Raw genomic sequence first — 18,039 nt, 5'->3', positions numbered from 1 at the left:
GGATTATATCCTCCTTTTGTATTGTTCCTTTATCATTATGTAGTGTCCTTCTTTGTCTCTTGTTATAGCCTTGGTGTTAAAGTCTGTTTTGTCTGATACAAATATTGCTACCGCAGCTTTTTTTCCTTTATATTTGCATGAAATAATCTTTTTCCATCCCTTTACTTTTGTTCTGTGTGTATCTTTCATTCTGAGGTGGTCTGTTGGAGACAGCATATATATGGGTCTTGTTTTCTTAACCATTCACGTACCCTAGCTATGTCATTTGATTGCAGCATTTAAGCCATTTACATTTTAAAGTGATACTGATACCTATTTTGTGCCATTTTACTTTTCAACTATTTTCTTCTTTCTTTTTATCCCTTCTTCTCCCCTCTTCCCCCCTCCTCCCTTCCCCCTCCCCTCCTCCTCTCCCTTCTCTTCCCCCTTTCCCCTTCTCCTCTTCTCCTCTTACCCCCCTCTTCTTCTTTCTCCTCCTCCTCCTAATGCAAGCCCTTTAGTTTTCGTTGCTGGTTCGGTAGTAGCAAAGTCCTTTGCTTTCTCTTGTCTGGGAAGCTCTTTTATTTTTCCTTCCATTTTAAATGAGAGCCTTGCTATGTAAAGTAGCCTTGGTTGTATGTCCTTGCTTTTCATGATCTTCAGTATTTCACGCCACCCTCTTCTGGCCTGAAATGTTTCATTGAGAAATTAGACGACAGTCTAATGGGACCTCCTTTGTCGGTAAGTAACTGGTATTTTCCTGCAGCTTTTAAGATTGTCTCCTTGTCTTTAAGCTTCTTTATTTTAATTATGATGTTTCTTAATGTGGGCCTCTTTGGCGCCATCTTATTTGGGGCTCACTTGCACTTCCTGGAATTGTGCTGCAGTTTTCTTTACTTGGTAGGGAAGTTTTTGGTCATCATTTCTCCAGACAGGTTCTTGATCCCTTGCCCACTCTGCTTCTTTTGGTGTTCCTATGATGCAAACGTTGTTCCACTTCATGTTGTCCCAAAAGTTTCTTAAGTCTCATCATTTTTCAAAATTCTTTTTTTCTTTTTGCTGCTCCGCTTGGGTTTTGTTTTGTTTTGTTTTTTACTTTCTTTTCCAAATCACTGATTTGATCCTCTGCTTCATCTAACCTGCCATTTATTCCTTCCAATGTATTATTTATTTCTGATACTGCATTCTTTATTTCTGACTGGTTCTTTTTTTATTGTTTCCATGTCTCTTTTTTTATGCCATTGAGTATCCTTATAATCATTATTCTAAACTCTGTATCTGAAAACTGCTTGCCTTCATGAAGTTCTGGCTGATTCTCTTTGTTTTTTCATCTGCAGCCTGTTTCTTTGTCCTCTCATTTTGGCTGCCTCTTTGTGGTGTTAGATCTGTTATGATTCTGGTGTGGACCTCTGTCAAACACTGACTGTGACTGGTCCTGGGCAACCTATTTGGAGCTATCAGCAATCCAAAGATTGTGTTTCCCTCTGCTGGGCCTGGGTGTGTGCAGAAAGAACCATGCAGCACACCATGGCCAGCATTTACCAGCATGGGGCCTGCATGGGGAGTGTCAGCTAATGGCTCTAAGATTGCAGAGACCTACCTTTGCCTTCAGGATGTCTATTAGGATTAATCACTGAAACAGTCTCCAGCTGTACTCCTCAGCAGTCTGGCTTAAGCTCCATAGAGAAAGGCGAGAGAGATTTCTGCTTCTGCCCCCTGGCTGATGCTGAATGGAGGGAATGCTCTGCCTGAGAAAGTTGGCTTCTTCAATATGGGGAGTGACTCAGCACAGGGATCCTGGTGGCTGGCCCTTTCCAGACTCTCTACATATGGCTTTTGTGTACTCTGCCTTCCCTCTGCCAGAGCCCTGCTTTAGTGGCAGCAGGCCAAGTTTTGTTCATTGGCCCTTTAAGAGGATTCTGCATCTCTAGCTGTCTCCCCCTGGTGGACAGAAACCCCACTGCTTTTCCCAGCTGGTTGTTATTTGACTCCTTTCCCTGTCTGGTGCTCTAGGCTGAGGAAGTCCAGCTTGGGGTTTAGACCCACTCTTCTCAGGGCAAACTCTCTGGTGCTGAAATATCCCCTCAGAACTTCAGCTGCCATCTGTGAGCACACAGCCAGATCTTTTGCACCTTCACACTTCCTAGAAGCCTCAGTGTGGTGATGTGGTTTCTTCTTAAGTCCTTGGTTATAATACTTCTCTTCAGCTAGTGTTCCGTTGGGCATTCAGGATCATTTTTCCATAATTTAGTTATCATTCCATTTTGGTCCTAAAGGAGGTTAGTGTAGCTTCCACCTACTGTGCCACCATATTGGTTCCCCCCCTACATTATTTTATAAAACAGGGAATACTTTCATTTTGAGACAGATAATATGAATGAAAGAAATCTTTGCTCCCTGCACTTGAAATCAGTGTCTGTTTACCAAAGCATTTCTATCTCAATATATTTATAAATTATTTGGAGACAAAAGGCTCTTTGTGACAGTGAATTGGTTGACTGTAATTCTTTAAAATTTATAGCATATTTTATAACAAGATAGAAATGTGTGTATTAGTAATTTTTTGCGAAGTAAAATTTATCTAAAAAATATCCCTATTTCTGTTCTTTTTCTCACTAGGCATTTTTATTACCAATTTGTGAAGCAGCAGCTATGAGAAAGGTGGTGAAAGTATATCAAGAATGGATTCAGCAAGAGGAAAAACCTATGTTCATGCAAGAGCCTGAAGAAGTTGTGATTTCTTCAGACTTAACTTGCATTGACAGTGTTACAGACCAGGATATTTCAATGGAAGAAGGAGAAAAGAGAGAAGAGGTAAAATGATAAGCCTCACATATTTTATTATATGTTTAAAGATTAGATTTTCACAAAAGTGTAGCTTGAACATACATATATGTACTAAATGGAAAGGTAAAGATGCCATTAGTATATTTTATAATTTTGATAATATGACAGTTACCTCAGTACCCTGTCCCAGAGCTCTTCGATGTCACGACTTTAAAAAAATTAATACTGAGGTTATATGATACTTTGTCATTTTCTACATGAAAATTAGATGCCATTATAAAAGGTGTAATGTTTATAACTATGATTATAGATCAAAATGGGTGTTATAGTACGTATTTCTTGGAGTGATTACCAAACTACAGTTTCTTCTTGTCTGGCTTGTTAATAGGATTCGGTACTCAGCACAAACCAGAATATTCACAATTCTTTCTTGAAAATTTTTGCATTGATGCCAGTTGCAGACTAAAAAATATCCTGATGTGCTGAATCAGTTGGTCTGTGATAAGAATAACTGGAGCTTACTCACAGTGGGGAAAAGAGAGTAGAAGTGGAATTTGGTTCCTTGCTTCCTTTTATCTCTTAAGCCTAAATAATTCTTGTCATTTGGTTAACTGTTGTCATAGGTTAGGTTCTTACCAAAAATGAGAGTCCTATACTGACATATAACTTATTAAATGCAGATAGGAGCAATTTGATAATGTTTATTGACCTAGGTAGTTAACTTAATATCATCAATGGAATTTATCAGGATATTAACCTAGAATGAGCAGACCACATTCTACAGGGATTCAATGAATCAGTGTTTACATGTGTATGAGAGAGAGAGTGTGAGTTTGTTATAGAGCATCCTCCCCTATATTTAAGAATGGGAAAAATGTATCTAAGAAATATAATTGAAGTAAATAAAATTAATCATGTAAATTATGAAATAATATTTGCAGTTCTGTTTGTTATACACCAACAAAAACATCCAATTTTTGCATTAAGCTAGGAGATAAACTTACCAGTGTAAATAATTTGTTTTCCCCCAGTTTTGAATCATGAATTTATAGCTTAGTACTGAGCCTCCCCTGTGTTATTTACTATCCTTAAATAAAAATAATATATAATATAAGCTATTTACATAAAAATTAAAAAACAAACTGTTGGAGGGAGACAGGCAGACAAGAAAGAACAAAGCAACAAATGTAGGGTGATGTAGGTATGTTATATAGGTGTTTTATGCTACTTTCTCAGATACTGAATCCAGTGTTGCTGTTAGAGATGTGATTTTTTTTAAAGTGCCAGAAACTCTTGCTAATGGCATGAACCAAAAACAAAGGTTAAGAGCATTCATTGATAATTCAGTACATTTAAAAAATCATTTAAAATTAGGCATTAATTTTAAAATGGAGTTAATTTAGAGATTCAGATAAATTTTATAAATTTTATAAATGGTTGGGTGATTTTTTTCCCAAATAATGCACGTAAGACATGCTAGTTACAGGAGAGTTTGTGTGTGTATGTGCAGACTCCCATGCACCTTGTAGTATGTTTAGCATTCCGTGGCTCATTCCATAAAAATGTCAGTGGTATTCTCAGTTCTTACGGCAACAAAACACTCCCACAAATATCAGAGTGTCCTGTAATACATGAAAATGCCTATATTTAGAACTGTGTTAGAGATATAAGCATGAAAAGACATCATTTCTACCTTCATGTAACTTATGGTTTAGCAAGAAGATAAATATTGCAAAATAAGTAGTATAAAACTGTATTATTGCTGTGACTAGAGTATGAAAGGGAAATATCTGACTGCTTAGGGAAGGGAAATATCCATGACTTTAATGGAGGAGGTAGTATTACGTGAAGAGTAAGTAACATGGGAAAGGAACCACACAGTGTGAGTAGAATCTACAAAGATGTGAAAGACCTTGAAAATATTCTCATGTGGCTGTAGTCAAGAGCAGGTGGGAGGGAATGACAGGATGTATGAACTAGGCAAGAACTAGACTCTGTTCAGTGATTTGTATGCCACTGTAACGGATTTTAATTACATTTTAGACACTGGAAAACCTTTGAAGGACTGTGAGTAGAAGAATGGCATGGATAGTTACATATTTCAGAAGGGTTGTACTAAGTCCAGGGTAGAAGATAGGTTGGAGGCCAGTCTGGAGGCAGGGAGACTAGTTAGGAAGTTCTAGCAAAGTTGAGGAGGGAAATGATAAGTACCTGATACATGCATAGATAGGGCAGGGCAGTTGCAATGGGAATATAAGGGAGAAGACTGATACATGAGCTTCTTTGGTGGTAAAATCAATATCCCGTGATAATTAAATTAGCTGAGAGAAATGGGGAGGTGTCCCAAGTTTCTCTCTTTGGCAACAAGGGCACACTTGAATAGGAATATAAAAAGTGTTTGTGGTAGCCAACTTGGCTAGAGAGGTTTGGTAGGAAGTGATGGGGGAAGGGTGACATGGATAATTGGCAGACTTTTAAGCATCTTGAGTTTGAGATGCTTGTGGATCATTCAGGAAGAACCGTTCAGAAGATTACCTGACTATAGGAGTATGGAGCTTAAGGCAAAGGTATATACCAGACCATGGTATATTATTTTGGCTACTCAGTGCTGACTGAGTTCAGTGCTTTTCCTGGTAATGGCAGAGTATGTAGTTTGTATTAGACTAAACCTCCTGTATATTACAATCATAAGCTCTAGGCAAAAATAGTAAAGAAAAACTATTCGAAGATACTTTGAGTGACCAAAACCTTAAAGCAAGTAGAGACTAACTTTTAAAAAGTAAGCATTGTCAAGTGGAATTTCCATTTGTGTGGCTTTTTCACCTAAGGGAAATCCCCAGTCTGCAAGACTTTTGACAGCTAAAACTCAAGCAGAAAGCTGCTCTTGTGGTGGTTTCAAGTATCAGTATTCTGTCTTAGAATAACAGGAATTTTACTAGTCTTAAGTAGGATAAATAGAAGCTATATTCTATTTTATATGTTATTTAGATTCTGATATTTACAGGGCATCTGTTTTGAGAAGATGCTTAGCAGTGGGATCCATTAATTTCCAGTTTACTTCAACTTAGACTTGTCATAGCATTGTTAATTAATGAAATATTAAAAACTTGGTATTTTGCTTCAGGAAAATGGGACCAATATTGCTGATCATGTTCTAAGTTCCACTTGGGCAAAAAATGGCACGCACCAAGATGTTCTTCATAATGCTTCTGAAGAAGTCACAGAACAAAATATACGAGCTGGTACCCAGGCAGTTTTGCAGGTGGATCACTCTTTGATTATTTCTTAAAAATAAAAATTATCATTAAATATTTCAAACATAGTTCAGTATTTCAGTGTAGAGTATAATTTTTAAAATGTAATGGATTTGCCACCCATATTTATCATTGTGTCATATTAATTTTGTTTTCTCTAACTTCCACTTGATAATGTGTATATTGATAAATATAACTTTTCTAGATATTTTAAAAATTTATATGAATTATGTCATGGTACACTACCTATCATCTGCAACTTTCCTTTTGCATTAACCATTGTTTTTGAGATTCATTGTAACTAATTTGTGGTATTGCAATATATTGTTATTTCACATTTTATTTATTTTTCGGTTGGTGGTTTTATAACTTGTTTCCAATTTATCACTGTTCCAGGTAAGTGCTACATTGAGCATTCTTATATAGGTATTTTTTTCACATGTGGGAGAACTTCCATAGGATGTAAACGTAGAAGTAGAATTATTGGGTTGGAGGATTTGTACATCATTAGCTTTACTATTATTGCTAAATTGTTCTTCAACATGGTTATAATAATTGACATTCCCTTCAGTAGTATTTGTGAGTTTTCATTCCCTTATTATCTTCACCGTTACTTGTACAGTCAGATTTTAAGTTTTGCTGCTCCTATGTATGTGAATTGTTACCTCATTTTTTTTAAAAGTTTGTGTTTCCTTGTTTTAATTAGACTTTTCTTCATCAACCTGAAATTGAGCATCTTTTCTTATCTATGAATTGCCTATGCATATGCTTTTTAAAAATTCTGTTAGGTTTTTTTCTTATTAATTTATAGGAGTTCATTATGATCATTCTTTTTTTTAATCAGACTGTTCTTGTCAAGACCACATGTGACTTTTACATTGTTAAATCAAATGGACATTTGACAATCCTAATTTTACTAGACTAGTCAAGAGCATTTTACACAGTAGACCATTTCCCTCCCTATTGAAAGCCTTCTTCATTTGGCCTTCAGAAAAACGTATCGTCTTCTTTTCCTCTTAACTCACTGGCTACTTCTAAGATTTTTTTCACTGATTTTTCTTTTTTTTTTAATATCTCCCAGACCTTTTCCTGTTGAAGTATCCAGGAGTCAGTTTTTGAACAGTTCATTTATTCTTGCCCAGTCATGTAGCTTTAAATGTTATCTGTAGGCTGCAACTTCTGTATTTTATCTTTAGTCTTAGATCTCTTACCTGAATTCTAAGAGTCCTGAACTCAAATATTCAAATCCCAAGTAGGCATCATCACTTGGATATCTAATAGACATTGAAAATTGGACATGTCTTAGAACTTGGCTTCTCATCTTAGTCAACAAATGTACTTTTCCTTGTTCATTTAATGGCAGCTCTGTTTTCTAGTTGCTCGGGTCATCTTATTTCCTATCTTTCTTTTATATCTTATGTCTAGTTGACAACAAATTCTGTCAGTCTTCAGAGTGTATGTAGAATTTGACTACCTTTCAGTATTCACACTACCTCTGTGTCCAAGCCTCCATAATCTTTCATCTGAATTGTTACACTAAACTCCTAATTACTACTTTTGCTTCTACACTTGCCCACTCATCAACCTGGTAATCTTTTCAAAATAGTAGCCAGAGTTATCCTGTAAAATAAAGGTCAGATCATGTCATTTTTCTGCTTAAAACCTTCCAGTAAATTTATCACTAAGTATAAAAAGCAAAAGTCTTACTAATGGTCCATAAGCCTTTATTTATATCATTGCTCCTCCGGGTGTAATCCATGGACTGACTAGTGCTGGCCTACAATGTAATTATAAAATTGAGAGTAAATTTATCAGCTAAGTTACTGAATACCTCTTGATTCTGATGAAAGTTTGGGGTTATGAATCTTGCATTTCCTTTTGCCTATTAGTTCATTTTTAATTATACTTTACCATAATATTGTTCTGTAAAAGATTGGGGAAAGAATTTTGTTTTGTTTTAAAGATTTTATTTAATTATTTTTTTTTTTTAGAGAGGGGAAGGGAGGGAGAAAGAGAGGGAGAAAAACACCAACGTGTGGTTGTGTTTCATGCACCCCCTACCAGGGACCTGACCTGCAACCCAGGTATGTGCCCTTCACTGGGAACTGAACCAGTGACCCTTTGGTTCACAGGCCAGCGCTCAATCCATTGAGCCACACCAGCCGGGGAAGAATTTTGTTCTTTAACCACTGGTAGTATGAGAATCTCTGCTGCACCTATTCTGTTTCTTAACATACTTGCCACAGTTTTTCTCTTTCCTCATGTCATTTTTTCCTCCTTGTTTCTCATATATGCTAGGCAGGCTATCACCTCAGTTATTACATATTTTTAAATTATACTCTATTATGCTATTACAGTTGTCCCAATATTTCTCCGTTTGCCCCTCTCCACCAAGCATCCCCCACTCCCTTAGGCAGTCCCCACAGAATAGTTCATGTCCATGGGTCATGTGTACAAATTCTTTGGCTACTCCATTTCCTATACTTATTTTACATCCCCATGGCTATTGTATAACTACCTAGTTATACTTCTTAATCCCTCACTTCTTTGCCTATTCCCACACACCCCTCTCCCATCTGACAATACTCTCTATCCATAATTGCATCTCTGTTCTTCTTGTTTTTTTAGTTTGTTTTTTAGATCAATTGTTGATAGATATGTACTTATTACCGAATATTGTTCATAGTTTTGGTCTTTTTCTTAAATAAGTCCCTTTAACATTTCATATAAAAATGATTTGGTGATAATGAACTACTTTAGTTTTTTTCCTGTCTGGGAAGCTCTTTATCTGCCCTTCAATTGTAGATGATATCTTTGCTGGTTAAAACAATCTTGGCTATAGGTCCCTGCTTCGCGTGACTTTGAATATTTCTTGCCAATCCCTTGCTGCTTTTAAGATTCTCTCTTTATCTTTAACCTTTGGCATTTTAATTATGATGTGTCATGGAATGGGCCTCTTTGCATCTGTCTTGTTTCGGACCCTCTGTGCTTCCTCGACTTGTGTGTCTATTTCCTTCAGCAAGTTAGGGAAGTTTCCTTTCATTATTTTTTCAAGTAGATTTCAAATTTCTTGCTCTTTCTCTTCTCTTTTTGGCACCACTATGATGCGAATGTTGGACCTCTTGGTGTTGTCCCAGTCTCCTTATATATCCTCAATTTTTGTGGATTCTTATTTCTTCCTCTTGTTCTGATTGGTTGTGTTTTGCTTACTTCTGTTCCAAATGATTGATTTGATTCTAGGTCATCCACTCTACTGTTGTATACCAGTAAATTGTTCTTTTATGTATTTTTTTTATTTTTTATATATTTTATTGATGATGCTATTACAATAGTCCCATTTATTTTCTCCCCTTTATTCCCCTAAACTCTACACCACTTCACCCCCCAGCATTCCCCTCTCCTTTAGTTCATGTCCATGGGTTGTACTTGTAAGTTCTTTGGCTTCTCCATTTTCTATACTATTCTTAACCTCTCCCTGCCTATTTTATACCTACTATTTATGCTGCTTATTCTCTGTACCTTTTTGCCCATTTTCCCCCCTTCCCCTCCCCTCTATTTTACTCTTCATAGTTTTTGATCTTCTTGTTTGTAGGTAAGTCCCTTTAACATTTCATATAATAAGGGCTTGGTGATGATGAACTCCTTTAACTTGACCTTATCTAGGAAGCACTTTATCTGCCCTTCCATTCTAAATGATAGCTTTGCTGGACAGAGTAATCTTGAGTGTAGGTCCTTGTCTTTCATGACTTTGAACACTTCTTTCCATCCTTTTCTTGCCTCCAAGGTTTCTTTTAAGAAATCAGCTCATTGTCTTATGGGAATTCCTTTGTAGGTGACTGTCTCCTTTTCTCTTCCTGCTTTTAAGACTCTCTCCTTATCTTTAATCTTGGATAACTTAATTATGATGTGCCTTCGTATGTGCTTCCTTGGGTCCAACTTCTTTGGGACTGTCTGAGCTTCCTGGATCTCCTGGAAGTCTGTTTCCTTGGCCAGATTGGGGAAGTTCTCCTTCATTATTTTTTCAAATAAGTTTTCAATTTCTTGCTCTTTCCTCCCCTTCTGACACCCTTATGATTTGGATGTTGGATCATTTCAAGTTCTCCCAGAGGTTCCTAAGCCTCTCCTCATGTTTTTGAATTCTTGTTTCTTCATTCTGTTCTGGTTGAATGTTTATCTCTTCCTTCTGCTCCCAATTGTTGATTTGAGTCCCAGTTTCCTTCCCTTTACTGTTGGTTCCCTGTATATTTTTCTTTATTTCACTTTACGAATCCTTCACTTTTTCCTCCATTTTGTGACCATACTTGACCAATTCAGTGAGTACCCAGATTGCCAATGTTTTGAACTGTGCATCTGATAGGTTGGTTCATCTGTTCATTGCTTAATTCTGTTTTTGGAGCTTTGATCTTTTCTTTCATTTGGGCAAGATTTCTTTGTCTCCATGCGACTTGGAAATCATTGGAAGGGGCGGAGCCTTAGTTTGCCAGGGCGGGGCAACCCAGGTCGCTGAGTTGTGTTGCTGTATGTGGAGGAACAGTCCGAGAAGAAACAATGCCATTTGCTCAACTTTCTGCCAGCTTTCAGGCACTTCCCCTGCTACCCACAAGCAAATTGGGTCTTTCTGGTGCTGATTCTCGGGTGGGTGGGTTTCTGTACATTCTAGGACCCTGTGGGTCTCTCCAGTGGACTCTCCTGTATGACTGGGGATTTCTCCTGCCACTGTAACCCCACAGTTTTTCACAGCCAGAGGTTTTGAAGCTTTCTTTTGTCACACTGGAACCCTGGGTTACACAGACTGTCTCACTCCCCAGCTGTTCCTGTGGTTTGTCTGCACACAAACGTGAGACCGCCCGGTCTGCCAGCTGCCACCTTGTGCATTGCCTCTGCCCGGCTGCCCATCTCAGCCTCTCCTACCAGTCTGGATGCATTTTCTTTTTTAGTGCCTTGGTCGTGGACTTCCATACCGTTGGATTTTCTGGCAGTTCTCATTATTTTTTGTTTTTAAATTTGTTTTCGTCATTCTTTTGGTTGTTCAGGGAGGCAAAGTGTATCTGCCTATGCCTCCATCTTGGCCAAAAGTTGTAAGTTGTTCTTTATTTCAATTATCATATCCTCTTTTTCTGGCTGGATCTTTTTTATGCTGTTGAGATCCTCACTAAGTTCTTTGAGCATCCGTATAACCCGTGTTTTGAACGCTCCATCTGATAGATTTCTTTTCTCCATTTTGTTTAGTTCTTTTTTGGGAGTTTTGATCTGTTCTTTCATTTGGGCCATGTTTCTTTGTCTGTTCATTTTGGTGGCCTCCCTGTGTTTGTTTCTATGTATTAGTTAGAGCTACTGTGACTCTCTGTCTTGGTACTATGGCCTAATGTAGTAGGTACTGTGGCCTAATTGGTGGCACAGCCTCCCCTGTCACTGAAGCTGGGTACCCAAGGTGCACGCTTTGTGTGAGTTGAGCATACCCTCCTCTTGTAGTTGATCCTTGATTGCTGTTACCAGGGATTTATCCAGGCCAGTCAGCTGCAAGGCGTGGCTATGACCACTGACTACCAACCTCTGCCCTCCTTGGAGAATCGGGTGTGCAGGGGCAGGATATGGTACTCTGATATGGTCTATAGCTGTCCACAGGTTGTGCAGAATCTGGGGTTACTCTGGTGGTACAGGCAGAGTCACCTCCCACCTGTGTTCTGCCTAGGGCCCCTGTTCATGAGCTATAAAGCAATCTGAGATTGGTGCTACTTGTGCCACGCTTGGAGATTTACAGGCAAAGTTATTCTGTGAATCTAGGTGGACTACAGATAGTACTGGGTCTTGGGCACTTTGCAAGATGTACAGGGGCTGGAGGCCAGCTGCTGGTTGTTTGATAGGATTTAGGAAGTTGTGAAGTAAAAACCAAGACTAGCCATTCAAGACTTCTGGTCAAGATAGAGTTGCTGATAGACATCCTTTGCCTCCTTGCACAACACTCATAAGAAAGATCACAACTAACCTCAAAGCAAAAGGCAACTAGAACTGCCAGAAAATCTAACTGTATAAAAGTCTGGCAACTAAGGATTTAAAATAGAAATATTATCCAGATAGATAGGAGGGGCGGAGATTTGGGAGCTGTGGTGGAGAGGATGTCGTGTGGTGTAGGAAAGGCGACAGCCCATGAAATGGGAATGGGTGGTCCCACATTCACGTATGTCAGATGAAAACTGGTAGGGACACCTGGGGTGCGAAGTGATCCCAGCTCCATGTCATACTGCCAAGCCCAAGGTTCCAATGTCAGGAAATAAAGCCTCATAACTTCTATCTGTAAAAACCAGTGGGAGTTGTGGCAGAAGAAGAAACTGCGAATCTCGGGAGAGTCCATTTAAAGCGCCCCCACGGTCCTAGAATGTATGCAAACCCACCACTATGGGTACCAACACCAGAGCAAAGCTAGAAGGGCACCAATTGCAGGAAGTGGGTAGAGTGACTGGAAACACGGTGAGTGCCACGTACGCAGCCTTGTTCCTTCTCAAGTCCCCCCCTACAGCACCCACCTCCACCTACAGCATCACAAAGCGATGAGGATGGTGCCCCATTCTGGCAAATGCTGAAAGCTCCATCCCTTACAATGCAACAGGTGCGAGAAGACAGGGAATCAATGCAGCTCTACCTAATACACAGAAACACAGGGAGGCTGCCAATTTGAGAAGACAAAGAAATATGGCCCAAATGAAAGAACAGATCAAAACTCCAGAAAAAGAACTGAACAAAATAGACAGCCAACTTATCAGATGCAGAGTTCAAAACACTGGTGATAAGGATGCTCAGAAAATTCATTGAGTACAGCAAATGCATAAGGAAAGAAATGAAGGCAACACTAAGTGAAATAAAGAAGACTCCAAAGGGAACCAACAGTGAAGGGAAGGAAGCCAGCGTTCAAATCAATGATAAGGAACATAAGGAACAAATAAAAGGTCAGCCAGTACAGAATGAAGAAACAAGAATTCAGAAAAAGAGAATAAGAGAACTCCGGGTCGTCTCCAAAAGTGCCAACATCCGTATCATAGGGATGTTAGAAGGAGAAGAGAAAGAGTAAGAAATTGAAAACTTATTTGAAAAAAATAGTGAAAGAAAACTTCCTTAATTTAGTAAAGGAAAGAGACATACAAGTCCAGGAAGCACAGAGAGTTCCAAACAAGTTGGACCCAAAGAGGATCACACCAAGACATATCATAATTAAAATGCCAGAGGTTAAAGATAAAGAATCTTAAAAGCAGCAAGAGAAAAGCAGAGAGTTACTACAAAGGAGTCCCCGTAAGACTATCAGTAGATTTCACAAAAGAAGCTTTTCATGCAAGAAGAGATTGGCAAGAAGTATTCAAAGTTGGAAAGCAAGTACCTTAGTCAAAATTACTTAATCCAGCAAGGCTATCATTTAGAACTGAAGGGAATATAAAGTGCTTCCCAGATGAGGTAAAGCTAAAGGAGTTCATCATCACCAAGCCCTTATTATATGAAATGTTAAAGAGACTTATCTAAGAAAAAGAACAAGGTCAAAACTATGAACAGTAAAATAACAACAAACTCAAAACTATCAATAACGGAACCTAAAAAACAAAAATAAAAACAAACTAAGCAAACAACTAGAACAGGATCAGAATCATAGACATGAAGATCATATGGAGGATTATCTGCTGGGAGGGGGAAGAGGGAGCAGGAGGGAAAAGATACTGGGATTAAGAAGATTAAGTGATAAGTACAAAATAGACAGGGGTATAAGAATGGTATAGGAAATGGAGAAGCCAAAAAACTTACATGCACAACCCATGGGCATGAACTAAGGGTTGGGGGATTGCTGGAGGGAAGGCTGACACTTGGTGGAGGGTGGCAAAAGGGAAAAGAAATTAAGACAACTGTAATAGTATAATCAATAATTATATTTTTAAAAAAGACTAGCCATTCATATGTAAAAGTCACAGTTAACAGTTTGGGTGGGCCAGTAAGTCCAGGGGGATGGAGTCTCTGGCTATCTAAAGGGTCGGGCAAGTAGTGTTAGCCAGGGTAAATGAGTCTCAGATATGGCACCCACCTGCCGGCTCTGTGTCTCTGTTGGGGGAGGACTCAGAAATGGAAACATAACAGACAGTCTCTTTATGCAATCTGTTATTACCAAAACAGATCTACAGGCGTAGCCAAAAAAACATGTAAAAAGAGGAAATCTTTGAATACCTCACTGAGAAAATTCCTTGTTTAGGTATCGCTTGTATCCTAAATTATTTGTTTGTTTTTATTTTTTTATTGTTGTTGAAGTACAGTTGTCTACATTTTCTCCTCACCATTCCACCCCTGTCCCACCCACCCCTGCCTCCTACCCTCAGTCTTACCCCCCTTTGGCTTTATCAATGAGTCCTTTATACATGTTCCTTGATGACCCTTCGCCTTATTTGTATTTTTTTTATTGTTCCTTTCATTTTATGACAGCAATAGAATTATTACATTAAAGTTCTCAGTTTAAAAATTTTTTTAATTTTCTGTTTTCAGTGCGGGCATGCCTAATAGTAATTTAATATTTGTCTAGATAAACAAAATAATATGCAGATTTAATGAGTTTAATTTTCAGGTATCAAGCTGGTAGTAGAAGTAGTTGAATATATTTAACCTACAGTCTTATGCTTTTAAGTTCATTATAGATCACCCAGTAGTCATCATCTAAGAGTTTTGTGTTTTTTTTATTAAAAAATGTTTTGTTGAAATTCTATAATGAATAGCCAATGATTTCTTTTGTCTTAGGTGTTTATTATAAACTCATCAAATATATTTCTTCTTGAACCTGCAAATGAAATAAAAAGTCTTCTGGATGAGCACACAGATATGTGTAAACGCATTCTCAACATTTATCGGTTCATGGTTGTACAAGTGTCAATGGACAAAAAGACTTGGTAAAAAAATTTACTCTATGTTATTTTATATTGTGTGTATGTGTATAGTAATTTTTAGAGGAATAGTCTCTGTAGACAGGGCTTGTTACAACATTGTAGAGGTTTCTATTGAATGAATACAACATTTTATATAGTATTCATGGTGACAACAATAGTCTCTTTCACTTTATCTCAACATCTTTAATCAAACTTCCACAGAACCACTTGGCTTATCTTTCTAAAGTGAACTTATGGTGGCCTCCTGCGTCCCCAGGAATGAACGAATGCATGCATGTATGAATGAATGAAAAAGTAAATTATTTAATGTATTAATGCCTGATTCTTCAACCTAGCATTTAAGGCTAAGGCCATGTACGGGCAGGACCTTGCTTTAATTTCTAGCCCTTTCTCAAGACTAACCACACTGCAGGGTGAGATTCTGCCTCCAAGCTTTATTGAATTGTTTTTTCCTGAGCACATTCTGAACTTTCTGTACAATGTCAATTCCCTGCCATCTTCCATAACTATCCTTAGATTTCACCTTCATTTTTCTACATATCCTTAAATTTTTTCCTTACTTCCTTTAATTCTGCATTAGTAATGTCTCTGTTATAGTTGTAAAAATTTTCTCAATCCCTAAATTACTTGTAAAAATTTGTGTTTGCTGTGTATGGAAAAGATGGCTTTATTTTGAAAGGCCCTAAAAGGTATAGACTGGTTGTTTGTTTCTATATTTTCTACATTTCATAACACAGTACCTTATGTAGTATTGGTATTCTATAAAGATTTGTTTAATTGTATGGAAAAAATAGGCTTTTGGGGGAAATGAGAAGAACTGTTCTTCAGATTTTATAAAAATGACACGTTCGTTATGAAATTCAAACAATGAAAAGTTTTCAGAAGAAAATAAAAGTTGCCCAGAAGTTCACTCACCAAACCACACACGCGTAGTATTATGCCGTGTGTGTACCATAATTTTCTTAAACTGTCACCTATTGGTGGATATGTAGTTACTTTATTTTGTTGTTGGAGGATAGAGGACAATGAATGTCCTTATACGTATGATTTTTCTCCTTTGACTTACTCTTAAAAGAGTGGAAGTACTTAAAGATTTGAGCATGCTTATGTTTTGCTATATATGGAAAAAATGTCATTATTTTGAAAAAGTTCTTTATGAACAGTATTAATATAGTTACATCTAGACATAGTTATTGCTGTTAACCTATTTGGAACACTTTTTTTGTGCCAGGTATTTTTTCAAGCACTTTTTACATGTATTTTCTTAGTTAATTTTGGTAGCACCCTATGAGGTTGATAATATTTTATGGTGATTCTTAGGCACAAAGAAATTAAATCATTTATCTTTGTTCACACAGCTGAAATTTGAACTGTGATCCTTCTGACTTCAGAGCTTCAGTTATTATTAGCCAGTAACTATACTACTATGATTCGTTCTTTTGGTAGTCTGTCCTTTTTCACTCTTTATATGCTTTGCATCATTGCTGTTGAGCAAGGTTAAAGTGAGAGTCTTGCTATGTGGAACCTGATTTTAGAAATTTTCTCTTTAATTTTTATAAATTCCCTTGAAGTCATAGCATTATGAAAGATTACCCATGTATTTTTATTGAGTTTATAAGACATTATGAATTAAAATCATCATTAGAGTATTACAGAGTGAAAGATTATCTGATATATCAGTGAGTTAAGGTTTGACCACAAATCAGATAAGATTTATTTGGAAATCCGTACTTTTTTGCATATGTAGTTCATTTAAAATAATTTTTCATTTCATATAGCTAAGATGAAAGCCTAGGATTACAAATGTAGCATCTTTGATATTTATTTTATTTATGAATGTATGTATGTGTTAAATTTAGGATGTTTTTCATTGAGTGATATTTGTTTATTTGATTTGCCCTCATTTCCCAGAAAAACCATGACATCTAAATATAGAATTTATTCCTGCCTCTGCTATATTTCTCACATGGGCTGTTACACATATTAATATGCCTGGAATGAGCCAACAAATAATTTCCCAAAGAGGAGGGGACCCTGATAGGGATTTGGGCTGTTAACCTGACTATACACAAAACTGTAATCGCCTTGTCAGCCTCTTTCACATATGGTTGAATTACTGTGCAAATATGGTAGTTTTATGATCTTAAGAATAAGCATCTAGAAGAAAGAGGCAAGGTAAGGATAATATCAGGATTGTCTTGGCTTGCAGTTACACAAAGAACATAAAGGGTTAAAAAACAGCTAATCTAAAAAGGATGGAAGTAGGCAATAGAGTGATGTTCCTTGACTACTTGCCAGGCTCATTGTGTTCTATTAATCTTAAAATATCAATGGAAAAAAAATACAATAAAGATTAAAAAATATGTAGTTTTTAAAATTGAATTTATTGGGCTGACATAGGTTAATAAGATCATGTAGTTTTTTAAAATTGAACATGATCTAATTCTAGATACGTGTTTTTCTCTTCATATTGTAAGGATGAATCAAGATAGTACTATATTGTATAGTTGGGTGGGTGTTCTTCAAACAGCTCCCTAAGTTCACTACTTGATGTGGAAGGATGGGAACAATCTCTACATTTTCACTCCAGTTTTCCAGCTTTTGCATAAGTTTTTATTTGATGAGAAGGTATTATGGCTAGAAATGTTTTAAAAATCATAGAGATTTATAAAGTAGAATTTCTTCAAAGAATTCTGAGAATTTGAAAGATACAGGTTTTATAACCAATATTAACTTGAACGTTGCTCATTAACCAAAAGGAAACATATGCAAGAAAGAAACATTAATTAATTTTTTTACTTTAAGGGAACAGATGCTGCTTGTGTTGCTCAGAGTCACGGAGTCTGTACTGAAGATGCCATCACAAACTTTTCTGCAGTTCCAGGGGAAAAAAAATATGACCTTGGCAGGTCGACTTGCAGGACCACTTTTCCAGGCAATAAAAATAAATAAATAAATACCTAGATAGTTAAATAGATGGATAGATATGTATTTCTTTAAGATTCATTGGGCCCTGTATTTGTAACCCAAGGGAAAAAAGTTTTAACTCAGAGATCATTTTATATTAAAGGATGTTTTGTGGAGCTAAATTAAAAGTTGCTTTTTTAAATAGG

At 37.1% G+C, this 18,039-nt stretch overlaps 1 protein-coding gene across 3 annotated transcripts in view; it reads left to right on the top strand.

Moving 5' to 3' along the window:
- Positions 1-18,039, top strand: part of RALGAPA1 (Ral GTPase activating protein catalytic subunit alpha 1) — a 260,435-nt gene that overhangs the window by 79,220 nt on the left and 163,176 nt on the right. For all 3 annotated transcript variants that reach the window (XM_054588112.1, XM_054588037.1, XM_054587963.1), the window contains exons 11-14: positions 2,599-2,793; positions 5,891-6,028; positions 14,781-14,929; positions 17,732-17,861. In XM_054588112.1, coding sequence (XP_054444087.1) covers positions 2,599-2,793; positions 5,891-6,028; positions 14,781-14,929; positions 17,732-17,861 — 612 coding nt within the window. The remainder of the gene's footprint in view (positions 1-2,598; positions 2,794-5,890; positions 6,029-14,780; positions 14,930-17,731; positions 17,862-18,039) is intronic.

This window comes from Pteronotus mesoamericanus, unplaced genomic scaffold (genome assembly GCF_021234165.1).
Source record: "Pteronotus mesoamericanus isolate MK-2021 breed Mesoamerican mustached bat unplaced genomic scaffold, CSHL_Meso_final contig_100, whole genome shotgun sequence".
In the NCBI taxonomy this organism is placed as follows: Eukaryota; Metazoa; Chordata; class Mammalia; order Chiroptera; family Mormoopidae; genus Pteronotus; species Pteronotus mesoamericanus.
This window is presented reverse-complemented; position numbering and strand designations above follow the sequence as displayed.